Source organism: Suncus etruscus, chromosome 18 (genome assembly GCF_024139225.1).
Source record: "Suncus etruscus isolate mSunEtr1 chromosome 18, mSunEtr1.pri.cur, whole genome shotgun sequence".
Classification (NCBI taxonomy): domain Eukaryota; kingdom Metazoa; phylum Chordata; class Mammalia; order Eulipotyphla; family Soricidae; genus Suncus; species Suncus etruscus.
This window is the reverse complement of record NC_064865.1, coordinates 39,617,058-39,644,707: the sequence shown is the minus strand read 5'-3', so window position 1 is coordinate 39,644,707 and position 27,650 is coordinate 39,617,058. Positions and strand designations below refer to the sequence as shown.

The 27,650-nt window shown below is 57.6% G+C and overlaps 1 protein-coding gene across 1 annotated transcript; it reads left to right on the top strand.

The window, feature by feature from the left end:
* Nucleotides 1-390: 390 nt before the first annotated feature.
* Nucleotides 391-27,515, top strand: TEAD3 (TEA domain transcription factor 3). The gene is made up of 16 exons (XM_049764799.1): nucleotides 391-436; nucleotides 543-880; nucleotides 984-1,539; nucleotides 1,623-1,862; nucleotides 9,645-9,896; nucleotides 11,418-11,482; nucleotides 18,562-18,624; nucleotides 19,561-19,572; nucleotides 20,221-20,358; nucleotides 20,460-20,509; nucleotides 21,405-21,466; nucleotides 24,913-25,046; nucleotides 25,158-25,331; nucleotides 25,689-25,829; nucleotides 25,927-26,079; nucleotides 27,182-27,515. Exons 1-16 carry the CDS (start codon nucleotides 391-393, stop codon nucleotides 27,293-27,295), a joined length of 2,538 nt encoding a protein of 845 aa, XP_049620756.1. The 3' UTR covers nucleotides 27,296-27,515.
* Nucleotides 27,516-27,650: the final 135 nt, after the last annotated feature.

Sequence of the window (27,650 nt, the reverse complement as noted above, 5' to 3'; positions counted from 1 at the left end):
GGCTAAGATTTGGGGGCACTTTAGAAACCCCAGGACCAAGATTCTGGGGTGCTCTAGAAATCTCAGGGCCAAGATTCAGGGGAGCTGTAGAAACCCCAGGACCAAGATTCGGGAGCCCTGTAAAAGCCCCAAGACCAAGATTCTGGGGCGCTTTCGAAAATCCCAGGGCCAAAATTTGGGGGCGCTATAGAAGCTCCAGGGCCAAGATTCTGGGGGGCACTCTCGAAGCCCTAGGGCTAAGATTTGGGGGCGCTTTGCAAGAAGTGCCCGCAGCCGAGGCTGAAAACCGCCCCACACGATCTTGGGGTGCCCTCCCCTCCTCCATCCCCATCCCGCCGCCCGCGGCCCAGGCAGGGGAGGAGCCCCGACGGCCGGGCCCGGGGGCCGGCGATGAGGAACATCTGGAGCCGCAGCCGCACATCTGGTCCCGGGGCTGGTCCGCGCGGCCCCGCCCGCCCCGCACCCCGCCACTTCCTGCCGGGAGCCGCGGGCAGAGTCGCCTTCAACCCTGGGGGTTCGGGCGCCCCGGGGGGCTAATAAAGCCGCGTCTCCTCGCGGGCCGGCCCGGGCGCAGCCTCGAGTGGTCCTTAAGCGCTTGCGGGGGGGAAAGGGGGGCGCCCAGGGAACGCCCCAAATCCCCTCAACCCTGGCCGAGCGCCCCTCCCGGGTCCTACCGAAACTCGGCGGGGTTCGCCGGGCCCAGTCGCCCCCCGCCCCGGACGGGGGCCCCCCGGAGGTCGGGGAAGAGAGGGGGAAGAAATCCGAGAAACAAGCCGCTCGGGGAGAACCAGACAAACCGGGTTCGGGCTGGCTGGGCGGGCGCCGCCGCCAGGGCGGGGCTGGCCGGGCCGGGCCTGGGCCCCCGGGAATTGGGGGGCAGGCGGGCGGGCAGTGGGAGTTGTTGGGGTGCACGTCGGGGACCCCCTAGGCAGGAGCACTGAGGTTCTGGGGGGCGCACCCCGGGGACGCCGCCCCCTCCGGAGTCCCGGCCCGACCTGGCCCGAACCGAACTGGACCAAGCCGAACCGGGCCGAATTGGAGTGGACCGAACTGGACCGAACCGAACCGAATTGGACCGGACAGAACCGAGCCGGACTGAATTGGACCGGACAGAACCGAACTGGACTGAACCGGACCGGACCGAATTGAACCGGACAGAACCGAACCGGACTGAATTGGACCGAACCGAACTGGACCGAATAGAACCGGACCGAATAGAACCGGACCGAACAGAACCAAACCGGACTGAATTGGACCGGACAGAACTGGACCGAACCGAACCGAACAGAACAGAACAGAACCGAACTGGACCGAACAGAACCGGACCGGACCGAATTGGACCGGACAGAACCGAACCGGACAGAACTGGACCGAACCGAACCGGGTCCAATTGGGCCGAACCGGACCGAACCGAGCCCTCAAATTCCCCCGGGGAAGGGCGCGGCGTGCAAGGGTCGCCCCAGCTCGCCGCGCCGCGCCTCAACGCGCAATTCGGGGTCCCCGGGCCCCGGGAGCCGCGCTTGGGGGCGGTCCCGCACGGCACGGTTCGGCCCGGCCCAGCCCCGCCCCGGCCCCGGCCGGTGCCCGCCCCCCGGGGCGCCCCGCCCCGGCCCGGCCCGCAGGCCCCGCAGCCCCCACCCGCGCCGGCTGCTCCACACAAACTTTCCGTCCCGCTCGCGCCGGCCCTCCTCCGCGCCCCGCGCCGCCCGCTCGGCTCCCCGCTCCGCTCCGCTCCGGCCCGGCTCGGCTCGGCTCATTCCACGCATTCCGGCCCGGCCCGGCCCCTCCTCTCCCCGCGACCCCCCTGCCCGGCTCCCTCGGGCCCGGCCCGGCCCGAGCGCCCCCCCTCGAGTTCCGACCAGGTAAGCCGGATCGCCCGACGCTGTCCCGGAGGAGGAGAGGGAGGCCCGTCCGGACAGTGCGGGGCACCCCAGGAGGCGACGAGGGGCTGGGTCTCCCCCAACCCACCCCACCCCACCCCGGCTATTGTCCAGCCTGAGCCCCGGATCTGGGTGCCGGGAAGTTTCGGGCAAAAGGGGGGCACCCTCTCCGGGAAGCCCCGCCCCTCCTCGCACCCCTTTTTCCCCCAGCCTGGGCCAGCAGTCGTTGGGGTGGCGGGAGGTCTCGGGGATTGGGCCCTGGGGTCCCCGTCGCCTGCCCCGCAGGGGGAGTCTGGTTGGGGAGCAGCCGCACGATTGGGAGGGAAAAGTTGGGGGTCCCCTATCAGCCTGGAACTACTAGCTCGCTCGCACCCCAAGCAGGCCAGTGAGTCCCGGGGCCCCGCCGCCCTTTGGACTCTTCCCGGCTCTGCCGAGCCGAGCCCGCCCGGCCGGCCCCGGCTCGGTGCAGGCCTCGGCCCGGCCTCTGCGCCCAGGCCGGCCCGCGCGGTGCCCGCCACGGCCACGGCGGCATCCGATTGTGTAGGAGACTGGAGGGACAGTGTTGGGGACAGGGCTGGGCACCCTTGGGGCATGAACCACCCACCACCACTGAGAATCTGAACCAGGAATGGGTCCCCGGGAGTGGAATCCAGGAGCTCCCAGCCTGGCTCTGAAAAGGGCTGGATTTTGGGGCCTTGGCGCCTGTCACTGGCTCCAGAGCTTGTTGAGACTTTTGAGGGTTTGGAGAAGGCTTGTACACACTCACACACACACTTCCATGCCCTTCATGCGTACCTCTTGGGCCAGGGCGATGTCACGGAGACCCCGCTTTTGTCATCTTTCCAAGATGAGAGGCCCTGATCCTTTAGGCAGAGGACTGGGGTCTTTGGACACCCCTCCATGTCTTCCCCTCTCTAGTTAGAGGCAGACAGAACCTGGTCAGGCCTGGACTTGCAGCCCCGGGTTGGGGGCCGGACATGGCTCGGAGGGGCTCTGTGTGTGTCTCCTGTGACCTGGTTCTGTGTAGACATGTCCCACCCCAGGGCAGGGGGGGCTGGGCGCTGTCCTGGCTGGTATGCTCAGAGCAGCCTGGGGCAAGGAGGGAAATCCACAGTTCCCCCCCAAATGGTGAAGATCCTGGGAGCCCCGTTTCTCATACACATCCCCATGGCCCCCCTCAGTTGGTCCTGAACGTGGTCCTGTGGGCTTCTGCTTGTGTGTGGGGAGTGGAAGCTAAGGGATCTTTGAGCACTGGGATGAGGATGACTTTGGAGGGGCTCCCTGGAGTCCCCTCATTGGAGCAAGGAACCACTGGGAAGTGGGCCTCAGGGCCTTCCCCTACCCCGCAGGGAGGGAGCAGTCATTAATGCTAATTAAACTCATTTGGACTGGGATGGTCAGTGGTTGGCAGGAGACAGGGTGTGTTTTGTGTGTGCATCTACACATGTGTTTGCGTGTGCGTATGAGTGTGCTCCAGGGGTGGACACGAGATTCGCCAGTGTGTGTTCAAACATGCATGTGATGTGATGTTGGTGCCTGCTTAGGCCTATGTGAGTGCACACTGCCTTGTGTTTATGTGGCTGACGAGAGAGAAATATGTGTGGTATACAAATGTGTGTGATGTGTGTGTGTGTGTGTGTGTGTGTGTGTGTTGTTGTTGTTGTTGAGTCTGCAGCCCTGGACTGTTTTGCCAACTGGGGAAATGTCAAAGCCAGAAGGAAACTTCTCCAAAGAAGAGTTCAGCTCATTAGCCCTGTGACTTCCCACTGGGCCGTCAACCAGTGGTGTCCTATTGACCAGTCTCCTTGTCCCCTTTTAATCTCCCTGGGCCCCTCCCGGGGTCTCTATCACTGTCAGCTTTCCTCCTGTTCTGGACCCTGAGCCCAGTCAGCACTGGAAAGACCTTGGATGGCTCAGACCACAGGGGCAAATGTCTAGGGAAGCCCAAGAGGGTGGTGGTAGTGGTGGTGGCGAGGCAATTGTTGAAAGGACCCAGGGGTGCAGGCAGCAGGTGTCACCGTCAGATGAAATTGGGGGACTTGCCTGTAAGAGAACTCACCCTGGTGGGGTCTGGCTGGCTGGACACAGTGCATAGTGCTAGGAGGCCCGGTGAACCCCTGCCTACCTTCGGGGCTCTGTGTGGTACTGGCCCCCAGAGAATGGAGGAAGGAAGCAGACAGGGGGGAATCAGTGTTTTCTCTGGGATTGCCAGGTCGGTCATGGTCACCTCTTCCCAAGCTGGAGTGGTGGGAGCTGTGGCGTCGGAGGGACGGCCTTGAGATCCTGGTCTGTGTCTTTGGTCAGAGCTGGAAGTCGGCAGATCACCCTCAGTCCTGTCTCCCCCACCCCTCTCTGCCCTGGTGTTCTGCCAGCCCTGGGTGACCCTCAGGAGAGGTTGGCTGGGGGGGTGCCCAGGCCACAGGCAGGACAGAGGCGTGGCGTTTCCTCGAGTGCTGATTGTTTCCTGCGCCCCCTGCCAGGCCCGACGGGACAGGAAGTGATAGAGGGAAATGGGAGCATGACTGTGTGATGCGGGGGTGCTTGCGAGAGAAGCCGAGTAAGCCCCGCCATGTGGGCGAGCTTGGGGGCAAAGGTGTGTGTGTGTGTGTGTGTGTGTGTGTGTGTATGAGAGAGAGAGAGAGAGAGAGAGAGAGAGAGAGAGAGAGAGAGAGAGAGACCCCATCACGAGGGTGTGGATGAATGAAGCAGCTTAGCTGGCAGATGACATCTATGATCGACACTGCGGTGACAGCGCATGTCCGATGCTGCCTGGGGAGCCGGGGACAGGCCTCTCATGTAGACGTGGATGATGTCCCCCACATGATGACACGTGACCCCTATGTATGGGAGAGCAGGGGGAGGACAGACATGGGGTGTGTGCGTGTCCGGAGAAACTACCGTGACGACAGCGAGTGGGAAACTCGGGGTGTGCCTGAGACGACTTCTGTGGGTGGCCTCTATCTGAGATGGTTGGGGACGGGAGGATGGTGTGGGTGACTGCCTTCGGGGCTCTCCCAGATGTGGCATGCGAGACCATGAGGGACGACACATGGTGGGCCTTCCGAGGACCGTGAGGAAGAAAATTGTTTGAAACAAAGAACCGATCATGCACTCCCAGATCGTGCATCTTGAAGAGGGACGCCGGCACTTGTGTGGCTGTTTTGTGGTCCAGGGCTGTGTGGTTGAATGGTCAGACACAGGTATCATGTGAAGGATTCGATTCTTGACACCATCCCGTCAGATGTGGCCACAAGGAGAGTGCAGAGCATGGTTGTGAAGAGGCATATGTGTGTGTGTGTGAGAGAGAGAGAAGGACCCAGAGAAAGTGGGGGATGCTGATGGGGGAACAGACTGGTGGCAGCCTAGGGGCCCCCACGATTGCTGATGGTGACCTGTGATCCAGGGGTGCCTGGCCCACTGGCTAGAGAGGGACCAGATTGGGAATCCCGGGCAGAGGGGAGGCCTGGGCCTCTTTGCTCTGGGGGCGGGGTGGGAGCTTCTCTCCCAGCTCTGCCGGGTGCAGTGACAGGGAGGGGGCCTGTCCCTGCTTCTCCCCCAGAGGCCCAGTGTGCCCCATGTTGTGGGGGTGGGTGAGGCGGGGCCTCAATTCCCAAATTGGAAGCACATTAGAGGCGGGGAGGAGAGGAGACCCCACCTCCCTCCAGGGGGCCGAGCAAATTGCTTCCTCCTGAAAGGCTGCAGAAAGGGGGTGCGCCCCAGCTGTGGTATGGGGTCCCTTTGGGGTCCTAGGGCTGTGGGGGGCACCTTCTCCACCCTCCCTGCTCTGCTTGCTGTCCCCGCTATTTGTGGGGGGGAGAGTGACGGCAGCTGGAGAACAGCTGGCCTGTAAGCGGAGGCGGGGGACAAGTAGAGGGGCAGAAGGCTGCTGTGACCCCCTCTCCCCCCACTCTCACACACTCAGTCCAGGGGGCTTCAGGGTGGGCTGTCTGGGTTTGGGATGGAGTCCCTGATTTCCCCACAGTCTTCCCTTATTTGAGTGAGACTGCCCTTGTTCTCCCAGGGAGAGCTGGTGCAGAGGGGGATGAGGCAGAGAATCCCTCAACTGTGCTATCTGCGACCCCACCTCCAGCCCCACAGAGTCTAGAGTTCCTGGGGGTCCCCTAGCTTTAGGAAGTTTTAGTCAGCTGGGCTGGAGCTGTTTGGAGGGAGAACTTTAGGGCCCCATCCCTGGGTCTTTTCGGCCAGTTACCCCAGTGGGTCTGACCCCAGGGAGGGAAGCAGGCTGCAGGACCCCAAAGTCTGCCCAGCCACTTTTTAGCCACCCGCCTGCTCCCTGGGATGGCCGAGGCCTGGTGAAGGGGTGTCAGAGGAGCAGCCAGGAGAGCCCTAGCCTTGGTTTCTACAGCTCGCCTGCTGCCTTCTCTGTCCTGTGGGTCTAGCCTGGCCTGGGGCCCTTCCATTCCCACCAACTCAGTTTATTGATCTTTCCTCTTCCTAGTGTCCCCGGTTTCTCTCTAGGTCACAGGTACTTTCTCCTGGTCACCCCACTCCACACACACACACACACACTATACACTGACTCTATGTCTGGGTCTCACCTGGGTTCCTTCCCCAGGTTTCCTCTCCATGCTCCCCTCCCTGGCTTTGCATGGGGTCCCCTGAGCTCCTTTCTGTCCCTCACTCTATTGGACTCCTCTGTGTGTGTGTCTCTCTCCCCTCATTGGGGGTCCCTCTCCCGTCTCTCACCTTTTCTGGGCTGCAGTCCAGCCAGGTGACTTGTGACTTGCTCCCCTTTCCAGAAATCACTTGGCATCTACACACACCCCCCACCCCCAAATCTACCTTCTTTGAGTGAGCAAAGCATCCCCCAGCTGCATTTGGAATGACTAACCCTCCTGGTGGTTCCAGTGTGCCCCCACTTTAGAAAACATTCTTCTAGACACTGGGAGCTTTTGCCCCCCATCTCCCTCTGATCCAGGGGGTGGGGTGAGGCCATCTCCAGGCTGCCATCCCAGGGACCCTCTAACGCCCTGAGCCTCACATTTACCTCCATCCAGCCCCACAGCTGCTGGGAACTGGTGCATCCTCAGGGATCCCAGGACTGGGTCTGGATCCCAATGGTTTGAAGGTGTCAGGATAGGGGGACACGCACTGCACTGGCCTTTGGAGACACAGGACATGGTCAGAAATGGGGAGTGCCTGGTGTTGGTGTGAGGGGGAGAGTGTTAGGCCAAGCCCTGGGGACCATCGGGTTGGGTGTTCCTGGAAGGTGAGAATGGGGAGGGTGGCAGGAGGGAAGGTGGAAGTCCGGGGACACAGTCTCTGTGACTGTCCCTGCTGCTCCTCTCACACCCCCCTTGCCAGCTGCCCACGGTCCCGCCCCCAGTGGGCCCCAGCTCCAAGCGCTGCTGTGTTTGCCATATTTGGCCACCATGCTCCTGCGGGGGGGCGGGGCGACATCACCCCAACTGAGAGGGGGGGCACCGCCTGGGTGAGGGGAAGCAGGCAGAGATTTGGGGGAGGCTGAGAAGCCAGTGGGGGCTCTGCCAGAGTGAGGGGAGGCAGAAAAGTTGCTTTTCAAAGTCTGGAGCTGCCAAGCCCCCTGTGTACTGAGCCCCCATTGCTCTGAGGAAAACCATGGAAGATGATTTAGGCGGAAGCCTGAGCATTGTCAGGAGGGGCCTGACCCCTCTTCTCCTGTCTGACAGCCTGAGGTGGGGGTCCTGGCCCCATTGTCCCCAAGTTAGAGGTTGTGGGTCTCCTAGCCTCCCCAGCCCACTTCCCCAGTTCACCCCAGGAATTGGTCTCAGAGTCTGAGGAGATGGAGTTCAGGAGTTGGTTTCCCAGGGCTATGCTAGCCAGGAGTTGGAGTGTGTGTGTGTGTGTGTGTGTGTGTGTGTGTGTGTGTGTGTGTGTGTGCGCGCGCGCGCGCGCGCGCGCGCGCACTCAGCAGGGTGCCCCTGCCCCTCTGGGGGTCCCATATATCGCCCCATGCAAAGGCTGTTCTTATCTTCTTGTCCTCTTCTTATCCTCTTGTCCTCTGGAGCTGGAGGCAGGAGGGACAGCACATCTGGACTCCTTAGGTAGAGTGCTGAAGCCAACAGGCCTGGGTTGGGCCATTTCCCAAGGTGGGAGCCCCCCAGTGCTGGGACAAGTGGGGGTGGGGTAGCAGCCTCCCATGTCTGAGATGGGGGCTGGTCGATTCAAGCAGACAGATTTCTTTTTTTGGTGGGGGGTTGGTTTTTGGGTCACACCCGGCAGCGCTCAAGGGTTACTCCTGGCTCTCTGCTCAGAAATCGCTCCTGGCCAGCTCAGGGGACCATATGGGGTGCCGGGATTCAAACCACCGTCCTTCTGCATGAAAGGCAAATGCCTTATCTCCATACTATCTCTCCGGCCAAGCAGACAGATTTCTGAGGGGGTGCTGAGTCTTTTTTTTTTTTTTTTTTCTTTACTGGAAAGGGAGCTGCAGGCCCAATGGTTGGAAACCCTATCTTAGTGTCGGGCCAGGCTCAGGCCAGGCTCGAGCACTTTCTGGCTATGTGTCGTATGCTGGTGGCTTCACCTCCCTGATCTTTGGTTCTGCATTCATAAAGAAAGAGTGATGTTATTCACTCCTTAGGTTAGTGCGAAGCTTGAAACAGTCACCATGTGGAATATGCTAGAAAGGCCTATTGATGGCCCAGAGAGGCCATCAACAGTGACACTGATGTGTACCCCACCCCATGCCCCTGATTTCATCCATCCAGAGACCTACGTCAAGACCCCCTACATAGACAGAAGCCCACCCAGTGATCCCCTTTCTCTCTGCCCTGTCCCCCTCTCCAAGATGTTGCCGCCTACATGGCCCATCTTTAGCTCTGGCTCCTCACCCTAGGTCTAAAGGTCACGAGGGTGCTGAGTTTGGGCCTGTGAGTGTTGGGGGGCTAGTGCTTCCCCCTTCTCCCAGCCACTGCCCCTTCCCATCCCTGTGCCCCCTTCCGGGACCTACATATGGTGCCCACACTGATGTGACTTTCACTGGAGCCCCCCAAGTGAAGCTCTGAGTGACGTCAGCCTGCATGCGCTGGACTGGCAGAGTTTACAGCCCAGGCTCCCCGAGTGCCCAGCCCACCGCGGCCTGTGGGTGGTTTATGGGCTGCTGTGGGGCCCTGAGGTGCGAGGACAGGAAGTGGGGTGACGGGCAGCTGGGGTTGGCCGTGGCCCCCTCTGGGCAGTTGCTCCTGTGCCTTTCCCAGACCTCTCCAGCTCCTCATCCGGCCCCACAAAAGGTCTCTGCTAGGGGAAGTCCAGTGCACAGCCTTCTGGGAGTCCAGAGAGTCCCCACAAGTGGCCGGCAGGTTGCAGTGAGGCCGGGACGCAAAACAGGGGTGGGGCCTTTCTCCTTGGGGCTTGTGTAAGCATGAGGAGGAATGAACAGAGTGCGCCCCTCCGGGTACCCCTCTGCCACAGAAATGCCTCTTGGGGTCCCCCTCTGGGTTGGCCTGGATGCCTTTAGCAGCCATAGGGACCCAGAGAGCTTCAGTTTTCCACGCTGGGTGTCACCCCCCTTCCCCTCCTGGCTGGCTTTTACGGGCTGAGGGAAGCGTGTGTAGACCATTGTCCTCGAAGAGCACCGCCCGGCTCTGCCCGGAGCTGTGGTTGCCACTGTCGTGATGTCATGGAGCGCGCGCCCTCTGCATGCCCAGGGAGGCGGGCCAGACCGGGTGGCTGGCGGGTGGAGATCCCTCCCTTTGGGTCCACAGCCAGGGGTGGGGGGGTGGGAACCCCTAACCCTGGTGTATATCTGCCCCACCCCCCCAGCCTCCAGCCGCCCAGTGGGCTCAGGCCCAGAGCCCAGCGCAGCCAGCACAATAGCGTCCAACAGCTGGAACAGCAGCGGCAGCCCCGGGGAGGCCCGGGAAGATGGGTCCGAGGGCCTGGACAAGGGGCTGGACAACGACGCGGAGGGCGTGTGGAGCCCCGACATCGAGCAGAGCTTCCAGGAGGCCCTGGCCATCTACCCGCCCTGCGGACGCCGCAAGATCATCCTGTCGGACGAGGGCAAGATGTACGGTGCGTGTGGGCCCGGCCCGGCCCCCCCCCCCCCCACTCTCTGCCCCGTCACCCGACCGGTTTGGCCAAGTCCTGCTCGCTCGGCTGCCAGCCCGCCAGGGGCGAGTCTGGGCGTGCAAGGCCGGGTGTCTGCATCCTCCCCAGAAACAGGCCAGGCGGCCCCTTCACCACAGCAGGCCCACACCTCGTGTCCGCCTCCCCTGACTGGCCAGCAGGTTTCGGCGTGACTCAGTGGGCCCAGGAAAGTGGGTCAGTCCAGTGGGCCCCAGGCCAGGCCTCGAGAGAGGGTCCCTTCCCCGGGAAGCAGGGTTAGGGTTCCCCCTACTCAGGGGTGAGCCCCAGAACAAGCAAGTTCCCTCCAGGAAGAGGGATGTCACTCCTCAGGGGCCTTCAACCCCCTTCTCTGTCCTGTCCTCACCTGTTGTTCCCCAGGGACTGATCCCCGTGGCCCCTGCAAGAAGCTCGGCCTAAACTGCATCTTTAGGCTCCTTCAGGATTACTGGCTCTGGCCCAATCTCATGCACAGTGCTGGGATGTTGGTGCAGAGATGGGGTGTTACAGGCTCCCCTGGGTGCCCCCCATTCTCTCATGCCCACGCCTCTCTCCAGAGACTCCTGCACAGCCTAGCAGGTGTTCCAGGGTGCTGATGATGTGGGTGGGGATGTCCCTGTTATACTTCCCAGCTGGCCAGGCAGCCCCCAGAGGTATTTTTAGCTGGGCGGAGGGATAGGGGTGGAAGGGAGGAGCAGTGGGACTGGTTCTACCACAGGACAGGAATTTGGAGAATGTGTTCCCATTCTGGGGAGGCTGTGTGATGGGGCATTGGGGGGCTTGGGGTCTGAGTTACCCCAAATGGTCCCTCAGCTACCCTAGCCCTCTGAGTGCTAACGTGCTTAGGGCTTTCAGAGGGTCCTTGGCCCTGAGCAGAAACACCCGCCCCAGGGTTGTCGGGCGTGCAACTCCCTCGGGTCCTGGGTGTGGGACACAGTGACTCCAGTCCAAGATCACGTTTTTGTGGCTGTCACCACCGTGGAGGAGTAGGGGACCGGCCCTGGACTTCCCCAAGACTAGACCTGGAGGACAGAGAGCATCCTGGCCCAGAGTCACCCAGAACAGCCCTGCTCACTCACCTACTAATTCATATGTGTGCAAAAATGCACGCACAAACGTGTATACATACACACACAGGAGCACACAGAGGTATACACACACGCACGCACATGAGCGCAAAATCACACGTACGTGAGCGCAGGTACGCATGCATGAGCACGTGCAGACAGATGCCCATGTGTGTACAGGTGCACGCAAGCACACAACACGTGTAGAGCGTGGGAAGGGGCTGTCTGTTCCCCACCCGCGCCTGCCCCTGTCTGTCCCAGCACCCCTCTCAGCCTCCCAAGTCCTTCCTGGACTTCCCAGCTCCCCTGAGGCACAGGGTAGGTAGGTAGGTCTGTGGGTCAGCCCCCCCCCGCCCCATGCTCGCTGGCGCCTCTCACTACTCTTCTCCCCACCCCCATCTAGGTCGGAATGAGCTGATTGCACGCTATATTAAACTGAGGACAGGGAAGACTCGGACGAGAAAACAGGTAGAGATGCCCTGTGTGGGGCCCCTCTGCCCCCTCTCCCAGTGCCCCTGTCCCCAGCCCATCCATGCTCTGTCCTGCCAGTGGCTTCATCCCAAGCCGTTCCATCCTCCATCCTGCTTCCATTTTTCTCCCGGAGGAAGGGGTGCTGTCTCCGCCTCGTCACCCCCTCCCCAGAGCCCCGGGTTAGTGACCACAAATACGCCCAGTGCTGCTGTGGCTCCAGCTCCCTGTTAGCCTGGCAGCGAGCCCGGACCAGGCTGGGGAAGAAAGGAAAGGGGATTGGGAAAGGGAAAAAGGGAGAATTGGGAAGGGAGGAGAGGGAGGAGAGGAATTAAGACTGAGAGAGAAGAGAGATTGAGATTGGAAGGTTTACTGAAGGGGGGAGGGAGAGAGAGAGAGAGAGAGAGAGAGATAGCATGGAGGTAAGGTTTGCTTTGCATGCAGAAGGATGGTGCAGAAGGATCCTGGCATCCCATATGGTCCCCCAAGCCTGCCAGGAGCGATTTCTGAGTATAAAGCCAGGAGTAACCCCTGAGTGCTGGCGGTATGACCCCCCCCCCAAAAAAAAAGAGAGAAATGGTGAACCCATAGAGTTTATATTAATTGGCTTAATCATCCCATCAACCTTCCAAGATACAGAGTAATTATTCCCATTTCACAGATAAGGAAACTGAGGCATGGGGAAGTTAAAGTGGCTTCCTCAAGGATGTTGGACTGGTGGGTGGAGGATCCTGAGTGTCCATCCCCCCCCCCATCCAGGTGTGGCGGAGGGAGAGGAGGGAAGAGGCCAGGCCTGAGGGACAGTCTCCCTGGGGTCAGCTGAGGGGTTGAGGGGCAGCAGGGAGTGGCAGGAATGTGGGCCCTGGAGCTGTGGATTAGAGGGCTCCGGGCAGGCTGGAGTCACAGAACTGGAGGTGGCGGTGATGGTGGTGGTGGGGATGGGGTTGGGGAAAAAACTATGTGAGAGGCGATCACGGGACCTCCAGGCAAGGGAGGGCCCGTGTGAAGTCAGGGGAGTGGACTGGGGGAGCTGGGAGATAGCACAGGGGGAGGAAGATGCTTGTGTGGCAGGTCTGACCATGACACCTCGAGTGACAACAGCAGGAGTGATCCCTGAGCACAGAGCCCAGAGTAAGCCCCGAGCACCTTGGGGTGCATTGCCTCCCCAAAGAAAAACACAGAAGCAAAACTAAAGGGAGTGAGCGAGCCTGGTGAGATAGATCTCTGTGGTTGTCTGTGTAAGTGGGGTGTGCACCTGCCAGCCACCAGCCCAGACCCCGTGTGGGTGCAGAGGGTCGGGGGACCCTTCCTACCCCACTGTGTCAGAGGAACGGTTGAGACTACCCTCCCCGACGGGGAGCAGAAATGCTCCCACATTGGGCCAAGCACTTATTAACCACCCTCCCCAGGCTCTGGAGCTATCATCTTCTCTCTCTGGGTGAATGATTGAGCCAGACCCCGGGCTGCAGCAAGGCCCTGTTGGCAGGAGCCAGGACTGGCAGGAGGAATGTTTCCTGCTGGTACCACCCCCCTTCCAACACTGCCTTGGCTCCCCCGGGAGGGGCCTGGGCCCTCAGCCAAGGCCCCACAGGTGGCTCTCTCTGAATTCTAAGCACCACTGGTCCCCCGAGCACTAAGCCCGGAGCAGCCCTCAACACCTACTGTGTGCCACCCCCAGCCTCAAAGAGAAAAGGACAATCTCATTGTTCTGTTCATAGCCCAGAGTCGGCACCTGTAAGGATGTGCCACTGACCCGTCTGGCTCGGGGGCCTTTAGAAGCCTCCATTGCTGGGTCCTCCTTCCTGCCCTTTGCATGTCCTGCTGCACCTGCAGATTGTTTCGAGGGGCAACCATAGAAGGGGGCAGTTGGCCAGGTTGTGATGAGCTCAGTCTTTGGCCTGAGCCTTGGGGTGAAGGGCAGAGCTTCTTAATTAACTTCAGGGTCATCCAGCCTGAGGTCGGTCCCTGGGAGTGATTCCAGTGTGGACTCGGGTGCAAGAGGCTCAACAGAGCAGCCTGGGGCGGCTCAGCTTTAGCACTCACCAACCCCGGCAGGCAAGCGGGCAGGGCGAGTGTGGAATGGCTCAAAGGGCCATCCCTGGCTCTAGCTGGAATGAGCACTGAGCACAGAGCCAGGAATAGCCCCCAAGCACCACTGTGTGGGGCCCACCCCCAAACTGAATAGACTAAAGGAACCATCCCATAGCTGTGAGGACAAGGCTGTGTGGACAGGCAAGGTTTATCTCAGGGTTTTACTGGACTCGAATTTTTTGGGGTAGAGGGGTTTGGGTCACACCCAGTGGTGCTTGGGGGTTATTCCAGGCACTGAGCTCAGAAACCATATGGGATGCTGGGGATTGAACCCAGGTCTGTCCTTGGTTGGCTGCACGGAATGCAAATGCCCTACTACTGTGCTATCGCTCCGGCCCCTTGAATTAGTTATTAAATGCAGTTTTCATGTTTCACAAATACATGTACAATAAATAACCTCTGGAGCCAAGCATTGGACATTCCATTGGGATAAGCACAACCCATGTAGTGGTCTCAGGGCATTCTTTCATTGTTGGGATTTGGGGGTTATTGGATCACACTCAGCAGTCCTCAGAGGTTACTCCTGGATGTGCCCCCAGGACCATATGGAAAACTGGGGATCGAACCCAGTCTGCAGCATATAAGACAAGTGTTGTGGCCCCGGCCCCAAGTGGCCTTTTGGAGGCAGCCTCCCCTTGCTGCCATCCAGCAGCGTTCTGGTGGTCTGCTAAGAGAGCCGTGACCTCTGCTAAGCCACTGTCTGTCTCTGTTCTGGAGTTCCAACTTCTGCAGATGTGGGGTGATTACTCAGTGCTGCTCCAGATGGAGGATGTCGGTGCATGTCTGCACACACTCAGAAATGCCGAGTGCTCGCCAGGCTCAGAGCGAGCGGGAGTCTTGAGGAGTGGGTGCCAGATTCCTAAGTCCATTGGGGCCTGTGGTAGTCCTTGAAGGCACTACCTAGCACCTCTTATTCAGTGCCAGCTGCTGGGCTGTGATGAATAAGGAAGAGGGGCCAAGCTATACACAGTGGGTAGGGCGCTTGCCTTGCACACGGCTGACTTGGGTTCAATCTCCAGCATCCCATATGGTCCTCCGAGCCCACCAGGAGAGATCCCCGAGTACTAAGCCAGGAGTAACCTTAAGCATAAGCATCACCAGGTGTGGCTTATAAAAAAAAAAAAGGGGGGGGGGTGCGGAGAGATAGCATGGAGGTAAGGCATTTGCCTTTCATGCAGGAGGTCATCGGTTCGAATCCCAGCGCCCCATATGGTCCCCCGTGCCTGCCAGGAGCAATTTCTGAGCCTGGAGCCAGGAATAACCCCTGAGCACTGCCGGATGTGACCCAAAAACCACCAAAAAAAAAAAAAAAAAAAAAAAGCTAGGGAGAGAACTGAAAGGGCTGAAGTAAATGACTTTTAGACAGGAGGCCCAAATCCTGGGGCTCCCTCACCCCCTCCCCCAGAACCACTGAGAGTGCCCCCATTAAAAAGAAAAAGAGGAGAGGCCGGAGAGATAGCATGGAGGTAAGGCGTTTGCCTTGCATGCAGAAGGACGGTGGTTCGAATCCCGGCATCCCAGATGGTCCCCCGAGCCTGCCGGGGGTAATTTCTAAGTGGAGAGCCAGGAGTAGCCCTGAGCACTGCCAGGTGTGACCCAAAAACCAAAATTAGAAAAAAAGAAAAAGAGGGGGCCAAGCGATAGCACAGCGGTTAGGGTGTTGGTCTTGTATGTGGCCAACCTGGATTCGATCTCAGCATCCTATGTGGTCCCCCGAGCCTGCTTGTTGTGGTCCAAATCAAGAAGAAGAAAAAAGAAAAGAAAAGAAAAGAAAAGAAAAGAAAAGAAAAGAAAAGAAAAGGGGCCGGGTAGGTGGCGCTGGAGGTAAGGTGTCTGCCTTGCAAGCGCTAGCCAAGGAAGGACCGCGGTTCGATCCCCCGGCGTCCCATATGGTCCCCCCAAGTCAGGGGCGATTTCTGAGCACATAGCCAGGAGTAACCCCTGAGCGTCAAACGGGTGTGGCCCAAAAACCAAAAAAAAAAAAAAAAAAAAAGAAAAGAAAAGAAAAGAAAAGAAAAAGAGGGGGGGGCAGAGAGATAGCACAGTAGACAGGACACTTTACTTACATATGCGTGGGGTTTTTTTTGGTGTTTTTTGTTTATTTTTTGTTTTTGTTTTGGGGTCATTCCTGGTAGTGCTCAAGGGACCATATGTGATGCCAAGGATTGAACCCAGATCGGCCATATGCAAGGCTAACACCCTACCTGCTGTGCTGTCCCTCTGGCCCCTTACACTTGTGTTCTATCCCTGGCACTCCTTAAAGGTCCTGAACACTGCCAGGATAAAATCGAGAGTAGGGCCCGGAGAGATAGCACAGCTTGCAAGGTTTGCCTTGCAAGCAGCCGATCCAGGACCAAAGGTGGTTGGTTCGAATCCTGGTGTCCCATATGGTCCCCCGTGCCTGCCAGGATCTATTTCTGAGCAGACAGCCAGGAGTAATCCCTGAGCACCGCCGGGTGTGGCCCAAAAATCAAAAAAAAAACAAGAGTAAGCTCTGAACAGTGCTCGGTGTGGCCAAAAAAAAGTGGGGGGACTTTCTGTATAGGAATAGAAACATCTTGTAGGGCTGGGGAGAGAACTAAAGGCCTTGGGTGAGATCCCCACTCTGCCTGGTCCCCAAGCACCCCTGGGCCCAAGCATTACAGCATTGGCACAAGTACAGCTGGTGTTGGTTCCTAACACTTGGCCCTGAGCACTGCTTGGGAGCATGCCACCCCATTCCCCAAATGCCAACAGCTACTGTTGGAAGCACGAGGCAGCCTCAAGGACTCGTGTGGGGTTGTGGTTTCACCTGGGCTCTCGGAGGCTCTGCTCAGCCCTGCCCAGAAACAGTATGGCAGTTAGGGTGCATGCCTGGCAGGTGCCCACTCTGGGTTCAGTTTCCATCACTACATGATCCCCGAGTACTGCTGGGTAAAGTCTGGGAGCTTCCTGGCACTGCCGGGGTGGCCCCAAGCAGCAGCATCCCGGGGCCCTTGCATGGAACCATTAGCCCAGTTAGCTGAGAACTGCACGTGGGGTTCTTGGACCTCCTTAGTACCACTCAAGAGGTCACACACACACACACACACACACACACACACACACACACGCCCATATGTACACACACTGGCATGTGCAAGGCCGGGAGATGGAAGGCATGGGGTATGAGGAGCTGCACAAAAACTGGGGAGCAAGTGTCTGGGGTGGACAGAAACATGCAGTGGCGATAATATTTATACTTCAGTCACTATCAGGAACATACGGTCTATGTACATCGCTTACCTCAGAGGTTAGCTAAAAAAGAAAAAAAGAGGGGCTGGAACAATAGCAACAAGGCGTTCGCCTTGTACGCAGCTGCCCCAGGATGGACCTGGGTTCAATCTCTGGCGTCCCATATGGTCCCCCAAGCCAGGAGCAATTTCTGAGTGTATAGCCAAGAGTAATCCCTGTGCGTCACCTGGTGGACCCCCCCCAAAAAAAAAAGAATAGAAAAAAAATGAGCCAGAGAGATAGCACAGCAGTAGGGCGTTCACCTTGCACATGGCCGACACAGGACAAACCTGGTTTCCATTCCTGCCATCCCATATGGTCCGTCAAGCCTGCTAGGAGCGATTTCTGAGCGCAGAGCCAGGAGTAACCTTTGAACACTGCCAGGTGTGGTCCAAAAACTAAAAAACGGGGCCGGGCGGTGGCGCTAAAGGTAAGGTGCCTGCCTTGCCTGCGCCAGCCTTGGACGGACCGCGGTTCGATCCCCCGGTGTCCCATATGGTCCCCCAAGCCAGGAGCAACTTCTGAGCACATAGCCAGGAGTAACCCCTGAGCGTTACTGGGTGTGGCCCAAAAACAAAAAAAAAAAAGGAAAAGAAAGGGGGGGTGAAGAGATAGCACAGTGGTAGGACATTTGCCTTGCACACAGTCGAGCCAGGACAGACCGTGGTTCGAATCCTGGCATCCCATATGGTCCCCCGTGCCTGCCAGGAGTGATTTCTGAGTGCAGAGCCAGGAGTATCCTCTGAGTGCTGCCATGTATGACTTAAAAAAAATAAATAAATAAAAAGGGCCCGGAGATGGGGCCGGCGTGGTGGCGCTAGAGGTAAGGTGTCTGCCTGCCAGTGCTAGCTTAGGACGGACCGAGGTTCGATCCCCCGGCATCCCATATGGTCTCCCAAGCCAGGAGTGACTTCTGAGCGCATAGCCAGGAGAAACCCCTGCGCGTCACCGGGTGTGGCCCAAAAACCATTAAAAAAAAAAAAGGGGGGGGGGGCCCGGAGAGATAGCACAGCGGCGTTTGCCTTGCAATCAGCCGATCCAGGACCTAAGGTGGTCGGTTCGAATCCCGGTGTCCCATATGGTCCCCCGTGCCTGCCAGGAGCTATTTCTGAGCAGACAAAAGAAAAAGCCGCTTTGGCGTTGGAGACTTGCCTTACACATTAGTAGTCCTGGGTTCAATCCTGGTCCATTGAGTCCCTCCAGGTAGCAAAGAAAAGGGGAAAAAAAATAAGATATTTTCTCTAGGTTGAAGTGTTAGTATAGTGGATCAGACACTTGTCTTGTACTGAGCTGACCCCAGTTTGATTCCAGTACCATATATGGTCCCCTGAACACTACCAGGACTGATCCTTGAGCACAGTTGGGTGTGTCCCAAAAAAACAACGTCTCCTCTGAGGATCCCAGTGAAACATCTGGATCTTCCAGTCTAAACAAAAAACAACAACAAAAAAGAAATCCAAAAGATCTTCCTCGGGTTAAATGCAGCCCACCCTGGGCCAGGCACTTATGCAGTCAGCAACCTTTCCAACCGTACATGGCCATCCTGGACACCCTCCTACAGGTTCCTGATCAAGACAAGACCAGAGCCAGAGATATAGCAGTGCTAGTGGGCTGAGGGGTGTCTGCTGCCTCCAGGGCCCCACAGTCACCCCCACTCTCCCCTTTGCGCTGTGTGTCAGTGCTGTGCTCCCTCACTCTGTGTTTTCCTCTCTGGCGTGGCTCGGGGCGGCCCCTAGGTGTCCAGCCACATACAGGTTCTAGCTCGGAAGAAGGTGCGGGAATACCAGGTTGGCATCAAGGTATGTTGGGCGCCTGCCTGGGGCCTTCAGACCCCCCTCAACCCCCGCCCACGGTGCCCCTCGCTCTGCTCAGCCCAGGACCCCCACCCCGCCACTGGCTCTGGCCCTACTCTGTCTTTCTCTGGCTCAAGTTTGGTTCTTTCCTCTTCCTGTACTTTTTTGTGCTCTTTTTCTCTTCCTCTCTTTCTCTCCCTCTCTCTCCAGGTCTCTAGCCACTTGCAGGTTCTAGCCAGGCGGAAATCTCGAGAGGTTCAGTCCAAGCTGAAGGTATGGGGTCCCCTGGCCCTAGGCCTGGCCCTGCCCAGCACCTGCCTACACTTAGGTCAGCCAGCTACTCTCTGGATCCTAGCCTGAGCAGGGAGAGGTGCTGAGGGTTGAAGGGTAGGGGGTGGGACAGGGCTAAATCCAGCAGGAAGGAAACCCCAGTCTGCTTCAGACTGACCTGGACAGGGCCCCTGGAGGCCCGAGGGGAAGGGGAAGGCAGACCAGCAGGAGCTCCCGAAGCCCTCATCTCTCTCCTCTGCTTTCCTTTTTCTCCTTCCTCCTGATCACTGCCTGCGGGGATCCTGGGGGAACCTTCAGGGGTCCTAGCTGCAACTGTTGTGGGGCATGGCCATTCCTTGCCTCTGACCTCACTGCTCTATGGCTGAGGGTCTCTGAGCTTGGGGTTCCAGGTCCTGGCCTGATGTCCCCCCCTCCCCAACTCTGACCCGTGTCCCTGCAGAAAATGTAGACATACATAGGGTCACCTAGCCCCAACCTGTCCCCTCTCAGCTTGCCCAATCCTGGGCCCCTTGAGCTGGCAAATATGCCCTCAACTGGGGTGAGGTTGGAGGGAAGGCCCCAAAGGCCCCACATTTGGGGAGGTCGTGTCATGGGTGGGCAGGGCTTGTATTCACTGTATTCATTCTAACCCACCTTCCTTCTCCTTCACAGGCCATGAACCTGGTAAGTCTCCCCACCGGGACCTGGGTCTGCTGGGAGGGCTGGTTCTGGGAAGGAAACCAGGGGAGAGCACTTTTCAAAGACTGTTTGTGAAATCCATCGACTGGGTTTGCCAATGGACTTTATTTACACACGACATCCCGGGGATGGAGAGAGCTTTAATGGGCTGAGTCAGTCAGTACCTTGCCCAGGAGAGGCCCCCTGATTCCATCCCTGGCACCGCATGTGGTTCCCGGAATACAAAGCCAGGAGCGGATCCCAAAGCACAGAGCCAGGCTGCACATAGCCGGGTGGGGTTGGCCTCACAAAACAACAAGGAATAGAGTTTCTGATGGGGTCCTTGAGAAGGGGCAGCTTGAGTCTGTTTTTCGGGAGGGGCTGATGCAGATTCGAGAACTGATGCAAGGTGCCAGGGAGGAGAAGAGCATGTCTAACGCTTGCCCACCAGGCGGCTGTGTTAGGGCCTAGACTGGCTGGGGGGAAGAAAATGGAAGCATTTTCCCTGTGAACTGTGCTGGGCAGGGAGAGTGGGACCTGCTGGGGGCTACTGGGCAGAGGAGCCCTCAGGATAGAGCTGGGCTCTCTTCTAAGCAGGAGAGGGTTGGGGCAGGGGGGCCCCAATAACCCACTCAGCAGCCCCTCCCTCATCAGGACCAGGTCTCCAAAGACAAGGCACTGCAGAGCATGGCGTCCATGTCCTCGGCCCAGATTGTCTCAGCCAGCGTCCTGCAGAACAAGTTCCGCCCGCCCTCCCCTCTGCCCCAGGCCGTCTTCTCCTCTTCCTCAAGGGTAGGGGGGGGCCCTGGGAGGGACTCTGGATGGAGAGGGGAGGGTGCGCATGGGTGAGTGGGCAGATACTTAGGGGTCCTTGGGCTTTATTCTGTCTGCAGTTCTGGAGCAGTCCTCCTCTCCTGGGACAGCAGCCTGGACCCTCTCAGGAGTGAGTATTGTGGGCCCCTTCTCATCCCTGTGTGGCCCCCTTGGGACTTCTGCTCCCACAGCCAGATTTTTTAGCTCAAAAATAGAGAGATGAGGGCTGGTGCCATAGTACAGTGGGCAGAGCATGTGCCTTGTACTAGGCTGGCCCAGGTTCAATCCCCATATCCCCTCTGGTTCCCGAAGCACCGCCAGGAGTGACCCCTGAGCATCTCCGGATGTGGCCCCCCAAACCAAAAAATAAAGCATAGAGAGGGGTTGGGCCATCAAAACAGTAGTGGGGGAAGATGCTTGTCCAAGCATTGCCAGAGGTCAGTCCTGAGCACAGACAGAAATAGCCCCTGATCACCAACATGGGGTGTGGCAGGGCCAAACCCCTCCTCTATTCCCCTACCCCCCAAAAAAAAAACAGAGGAGAGGGCCCCGGGGGAGCTCACGCATGGGCTCCACTGTGTGTTTGTTCGGTCATCAGCCACTCAGCCGCTTGTCATTCTCCGTTTATTTTTCCCTGGGCTAATCTCTGAGTCAATCTCGCAGTTGGAGCCAGGGAGTCAGGGCTAGTTGGCTCCTTGACTCCGAAAGACTTTCCTGGTCGGCCACACCTGGGGTTAAGGAACAGCTCCTTGGGGTGGGTTGAGCTTTACTCTAAGTGCAGCATCACCCAGAACTGCGGGGAGGGCCGGGAGGGGAGGGGGATCAAATGCAGAAACGCTGTGTCCCAACCTGAGAGCTTGGGACTTAGCTTGCCTGCTCACGTATCTGGCTTTTCCAGAGAGGCAGGGGCAGGACTCTGTTGAGGTCTTAAATGAGATACCCCTCTCCCCAAGTGACAGAGTGACAGGACCCAGGAGACACAGGGAAGGAGGTACCATCTAACCAGACTGTGTTCCTCTCTGCAGCATCAAGCCCTTTGCACAGCCAGCCTACCCCATCCAGCCGCCCCTGCCTCCCACGCTCAGCAGTAAGTCCCCAGGCCTCAGCCTCCATAGCTCTGCTCCCTGCCTCAGCCACACCTCTGAGAGCACACTGGGAGAAGGGGCTGGGAGTGTGTGTAAGAGAGTGTAAGATGGATTTAGGGGGGTGTGTGTGTGTGTGTAAGAGTGAATGGGTGGGTTTGGGGCCAGAGAGATAGCATGGAGGTAAGGCATTTGCCTTGCATGCAGAAGGTCAGTGGTTCAAATCCCGGCATCCCATATGGTCCCCTGAGCCTGCCAGGAGCGATTTCTGAGCATAGAGCCAGGAGTAACCCCTGAACACTACCGATTATGACCCCCCCAAAAAAAGAGTGAATGGGTTTATGTGAGAATATGTGTAAGAATGGATGTGCATGCGTGTATAAAGGAGGATATGGGTACATATGTGTATAAAAGTATGATGTGGGGGGCTGGAGAAAGCACAGCATTAGGGCATTTGCCTTGCATGTGGTCGACCCAGAATAGACCTGGGTTCAATCTTTGGCATCCCATTTTGTCCCCATATGGGTCTACCAGGAGCGATTTCTGAGCACAGTGCCAGGAGCAATCCCTGAGCACCGCCAGGTGTGGCCCTTCCCCCCCCAAAAAAAGTATGGGGCCAGAGAGAGAGCACAGCAGTGGGGCGTTTGCCTTGCACAGCAGCCAACTCAGATTCAATCCTTCAATTCCCAGCATCCCATATGGTCCCCTGGGCACCGCCAAGAGAGATTTCTGAGTGCAGAGCCAGGAGTAATCTCTGAGCATTACCAGGTGTGATCAACAACAGTAACAGAACTCAGTGTGTGAACGAATGTATGAGTTTACCATATTTCGGGGCCGGGCAGTGGCGCTAGAGGTAAGGTGCCTGCCTTGCCTGCACTAGCCTAGGACGGACCACGGTTCGATCCCCCGGCGTCCCATATGGTCCCCCAAGCCAGGAGCGACTTCTGAGCGCATAGCCAGGAGTAACCCCTGAGCGTCACCGGATGTGGCCCAAAAAACAAACAAACAAACAAAAAAAAAGAATTTTCTGAGTTTACCATATTTCCCGGCGTATAAGACAACTTTTGTAACAAAAAAAAAAATGTCAACCGGGGCCGGCAAGGTGGCACTAGAGGTAAGGCGTCTGCCTTACAAGTGCTAGCCAAGGAAGGACTGTGGTTCCATCCCCTGGCGTCCCATATGATCCCCCCAAGCCAGGGGCGATTTCTGAGCACTTAGCCAAGAGTAACCCCTAAGCATCAAATGGGTGTGGCCCAAAAAAACAAACAAAAAAAAAGTCAACCGAAAATCAGGGGTCATCTTATACACCGATATATCCCAAAAAAGTTTCGATATGCCACTAACCGAAAATCGTCTGGATATTGCCACGAAACAAATTTTCCAACTGGATCCTGCATCAATCACTGCAAGGCTGTTCGGACCGCCTCTCTGACTCAGCCAATCCAAGCAGGCTTTTCCTTTTTTTTTTTTTTTTTTGGTTTTTGGTTTTTGGTTTTTGGGTCATACCCAGCAGTGCTCAGGAGTTACTTCTGGCTCTATGCTCAGAAATCGCTCCTGGCAGGCACGAGGGACCATATGGGATGCCAGGATTCGAACCTCCATCCTTCTGCGTCTAAGGCAAACGCCTTACCACTGTGCTATCTCTCCGGCTCCCCCAAACAGGCTTCTTATGTAGGCAAATTAGACAATGTTCTGTACCCAAATCTACATTGTCAAAAACCTGCTCAGATTGGCCAGAGTCAGAGAGGAAGTCTATTCCAGTAGAACCTTTGAACCTTTGCTTGTTGTGATTGGCTCACTGTGGTACATACAGTTGCAGCACAGGAACGTCGTAAACTTTGCCAAGGAACACAATAACTGTGCTGCGGCAAGACAATATGGAGTAACAGAAAAGATGGTCCGAGACTGTAAAATTAGGGGGTCGTCTTAGACGCTCGGTCGTCTTAGACGCCGGAAAATACGGTATGTGAATGTGTGTGCGAGACTGTGTGTGTGTGAGAATATGCTTGTGAGTGTGAATGTATGTACGTGTATAAATGCGTGTGTGAGAAAGTGTGTGTAAGGGTGTATGAATGGGTGAGTGTATTTACGTGTATTTATGCAATCTTTGGCAATCTTGCGTCCAGAACTCTGCCACAAAAACCTGTCACCAAGGCCCAGAGCACTAGTGTTAGCAGGCAGGGCACTATCACAGACCAAACTCAATCCCATGAGTGCAGAGCCAGAGTAAGCCCTGAGCACTTCTGGGTGACATAAAAGCAAAAACAGACTGGAGCCTTGGTACGGCAGGCAGGGGTTCGATTCCCGGCATCCCATATGGTCCCCTGAGCCCCAAAGGGAGTCATTGAGCACAGAGCCATTAGTAACCCCTGAGCACTGCCAGGTGTGGCCCCAAAACAAAATGCAAAAAACTATTATCAAATGTATTATATTGACGTTTCTATGGATGGAGCAATTTCTATAAAGAACTACACCAAAATCTTCAGATTTTAATCTATTTTTTTAATGAATCATTTTGCGGGGGTGGGGGATGGGGTGTGGCCACATCTGGGTTTACTCTTGGCTCTGTGTTCAGGACTCTACTGCTGGTGGGCTTAAGACCATATGAGGTGGGGCCGGAGAGATAGCACTGTGGTAGGGTATTTGGCTTTGCATGCAGAAGGACGGTGGTTCGAATCCTGGTATCCTATATGGTCCCCCGAGCCTGCCAGGAGCGCAGAGCCAGCAGTAAATCCTGAGCATTGCTGGGTGTGACCCAAAAACCAAAAAAAAAAGACCATATGAGGTGCCAGATAGTGAATCCGGGTCTCCCTGTGCAGGACAAGTGCTCTCCCTGCTGTGCTCGCTCTTGCCCTGACTTTCCCTTTTAATCTGGAGCTGATAGGTTGAGGTTGACACCAATTGGGAGTGTTCGTCCCTCCTCACACACGGGCTCCCCACCACCAGCTTTACCCCTGTGGAGAGACACAGACATGTTTGTTTTGCTTTGCTTTCTGCTGGTCACCTTTTTACGGAGACTCTGATGACCTAACACCCTGCTTATGATGGTTTCCTGCACACGTTGTCCCAAGCGTCTCAGCCACTGGGTGGAAGGACTTTGACCCACCCCTTGTCTGCATTTTCTGCTCCAGAGGATAGAGACCGAAAAAGCCTGTAGAAGGGCCAGATAGATAGTTGTTCCATCCCCCAGCATCGCACATGGTCCCCTAAACTCTGGCAGAAGTGCAGAGCTAGAAATAAGCTCTGGGTTGCTTATATCAGGGGTACCCACCCCCAAAAAATGTCCCTTGACATTTCGCTAACATTCAGGCGTGCATGGGGTGGGGTTCCAGCCGTGCGTGGCCCTGGGGAGCCTGTCTGTCTCTCTCCTGCTCTCTGTCTGCACCAAGGTGGCTACAGGTAGGCAGGGCCAGCCAGGTGCCCGGCCCATGGGGTGCCCTCCTCCCCGCAGGTTACGAACCCCTGGCCCCACTGCCCCCAGCTGCTGCCTCTGTGCCCGTGTGGCAGGACCGAACCATCGCCTCGTCCCGCCTGCGGCTCCTTGAGTACTCGGCCTTCATGGAGGTGCAGCGGGACCCCGACACGGTAACACGGGGGTGGGGGCTGGGGCTCGGGTTGAGTTGAGGCCCCCCTGTTGGCCGTCCTTTCCCTGCAGCCCCAAATGCTCTCCTGACCTCAGTCCGGCCCTCCCCACAGTACAGCAAACACCTCTTTGTGCATATCGGCCAAACGAACCCCGCCTTCTCAGACCCGCCCCTGGAGGCCGTGGACGTGCGCCAGATCTACGACAAATTCCCCGAGAAGAAGGGGGGGCTGAAAGAGCTCTATGAGAAAGGCCCCCCCAATGCCTTCTTCCTCGTCAAGTTCTGGGTGAGTGGCCACGGGGGTCGGCCCTGTGTTGTTGGGTGGGTCGGTTGGTTTCAGAGCCATACTGGGCCCTGCTCGGGGCTTGCTTACTTCTGGCTCTGCTCAGGGATCGATCCTGGCAGTTCCCAGGGCACTGACCATATGGGGTACCAGGGATTGAGGTTAGGTTGGGCTGGCCATGTGCAAGGCAAGCGCCCCACCTATTGTATCATCAGTCTGGCTCCTTTTCCCACACCCCCCAAAGCTGCACCAGGCCAGCCCCACCATCTTTCTGAGCCTCCAGCAGTGTTGGTATTGGGACCTCAGGCAGGATAACCCCGACTCCGGCATTCACCGCACCCCGACCTTTCACCCCTCCAGGCTGACCTCAACAGCACTATCCAGGAGGGTCCGGGCGCCTTCTACGGGGTCAGCTCGCAGTACAGCTCAGCCGACAGCATGACCATCAGCGTCTCCACCAAGGTGTGCTCTTTCGGCAAGCAGGTGGTGGAGAAGGTGGAGGTGAGCAGGGCCGCTGTGGGCTGGGGAGCCGGGGACAGCCCCCCACCCCCCACCCCGGGAGCAGACCCCAAGGTGCCGCCTCTGCCCCTCTTTGCAGACTGAGTACGCCAGGCTGGAGAATGGACGCTTCGTGTACCGCATCCACCGCTCGCCCATGTGCGAGTACATGGTCAACTTCATCCACAAGCTCAAGCACCTGCCGGAGAAGTACATGATGAACAGTGTGCTGGAGAACTTCACCATCCTGCAGGTGCGTGTGTGTGTGTGTGTGTGTGTGTGTGTGTGTGTAAAGTACGTGTATTCGCAAATGTGTGTGTAGAGTACATGTGTGCGAATACGTGTGTCTCCTGGACCCAGGGCACAGCCAACCCCTGGGATCCTTCTTAGTTTGTTTTGTTTTGTTTTGTTTTTGGATGACACCCAGTGGTGCTCAGGGGTTAATCCTGGCTCTACACTCAGAAATCGCTCCTGGCAGACTCGGGACCATATGGGATGCTGGAAATCGAACCATCTTCCATCCTGGGTCAGCCTCATGAGGCAAATGCCCTACAGCTGTGCTATCCAGCCCCTATGGGATCCTTTTTTTTTTTTTTTTTTTTTTTGTGGTTTTTGGGTCACACCCGGCAGTGCTCAGGGATTATTCCTGGCTCCAGGCTCAGAAATTGTTCCTGGCAGGCACGGGGGACCATATGGGACACCGGGATTCGAACCGATGACCTCCTGCATGAAAGGCAAACACCTTACCTCCATGCTATCTCTCCGGCCCCGGGGATCCTCTTTTTGTTTTTCAACTTTTTGGGTTTTGTTTTGTTTTCTTTTCTTTTCTTTTTGGGTCACACCCGGCAGCACTCAGGGGTCACTCTTGGCTTCATGCTCAGAAATCGCTCCTGGCGGGTGACCATATGGGATGCCGGAATTCGAACCACCGACCTTCTGCACGCAAGGCAAATACCTTATCTCTATGCTATCTCTCCGGCCCCATCTTTTTGGTTTTTTTTGGCCACACTTGGTGACGCTCAGGGGTTACTCCTGGCTATGTGCTCAGAAATCGCTCCTGGCTTAGGGGACCTTATGGGATGCTGGGGAATTGAACCTCCGTCTGTCCTGGGCTAGTGCACGCAAGGCAGACGCCTTAAGACTTGTGCCACTGCTCCGGCCCTGATTTTTTGGGTATTTTTGAGCTCGTACCTGAAGGCTTACTCCTGGCTCTACGTTCAGGGACCACTCCTGATGGTACTCAGGGGCACCTTATGGGATGTCGGAGATTGAATGTAGGTCGGCTGTCTGCCAGCCAAGCTTTCTACCTGATGTCCTGTTGCTCCCTGATTTCATGGTCTTCTTCCTGCCCCCAGGTGGTCACGAGCCGGGATTCCCAGGAGACCCTGCTCGTCATTGCGTTCGTCTTTGAGGTCTCCACCAGTGAACATGGGGCACAGCACCACGTCTACAAGCTTGTCAAGGACTAGGGTGCCCTCTGCCACTGCTGGGCCTGGGACGGGCATCTTCTCCACATCCCCTGCCTGGCCCCGCACCTCCGGGGCATCCAGGATTCTGGACTCAGCCTTGACCCAGGAGGCCTCCCCACACCCCCGCCACACACACTCCCTGCCACTGTTCTGCGCTTTACTTGTGGGCGGAGAAGGGGGGGTTCTGGATCTTTTGCCACCCTGCTCTGCCCCACTGATGAGGGAGGGAGTCGGGGAGCCTGGGCTGGAGCTGGGGTGGGCCCCCTGGGAGTGTGACCCACAGACTTTGGTAGGATGGAGACCAGGGGGAGTGGGCCAGGCTGGGATGGGCAGAGGAGAGGGGTTCACCCACACC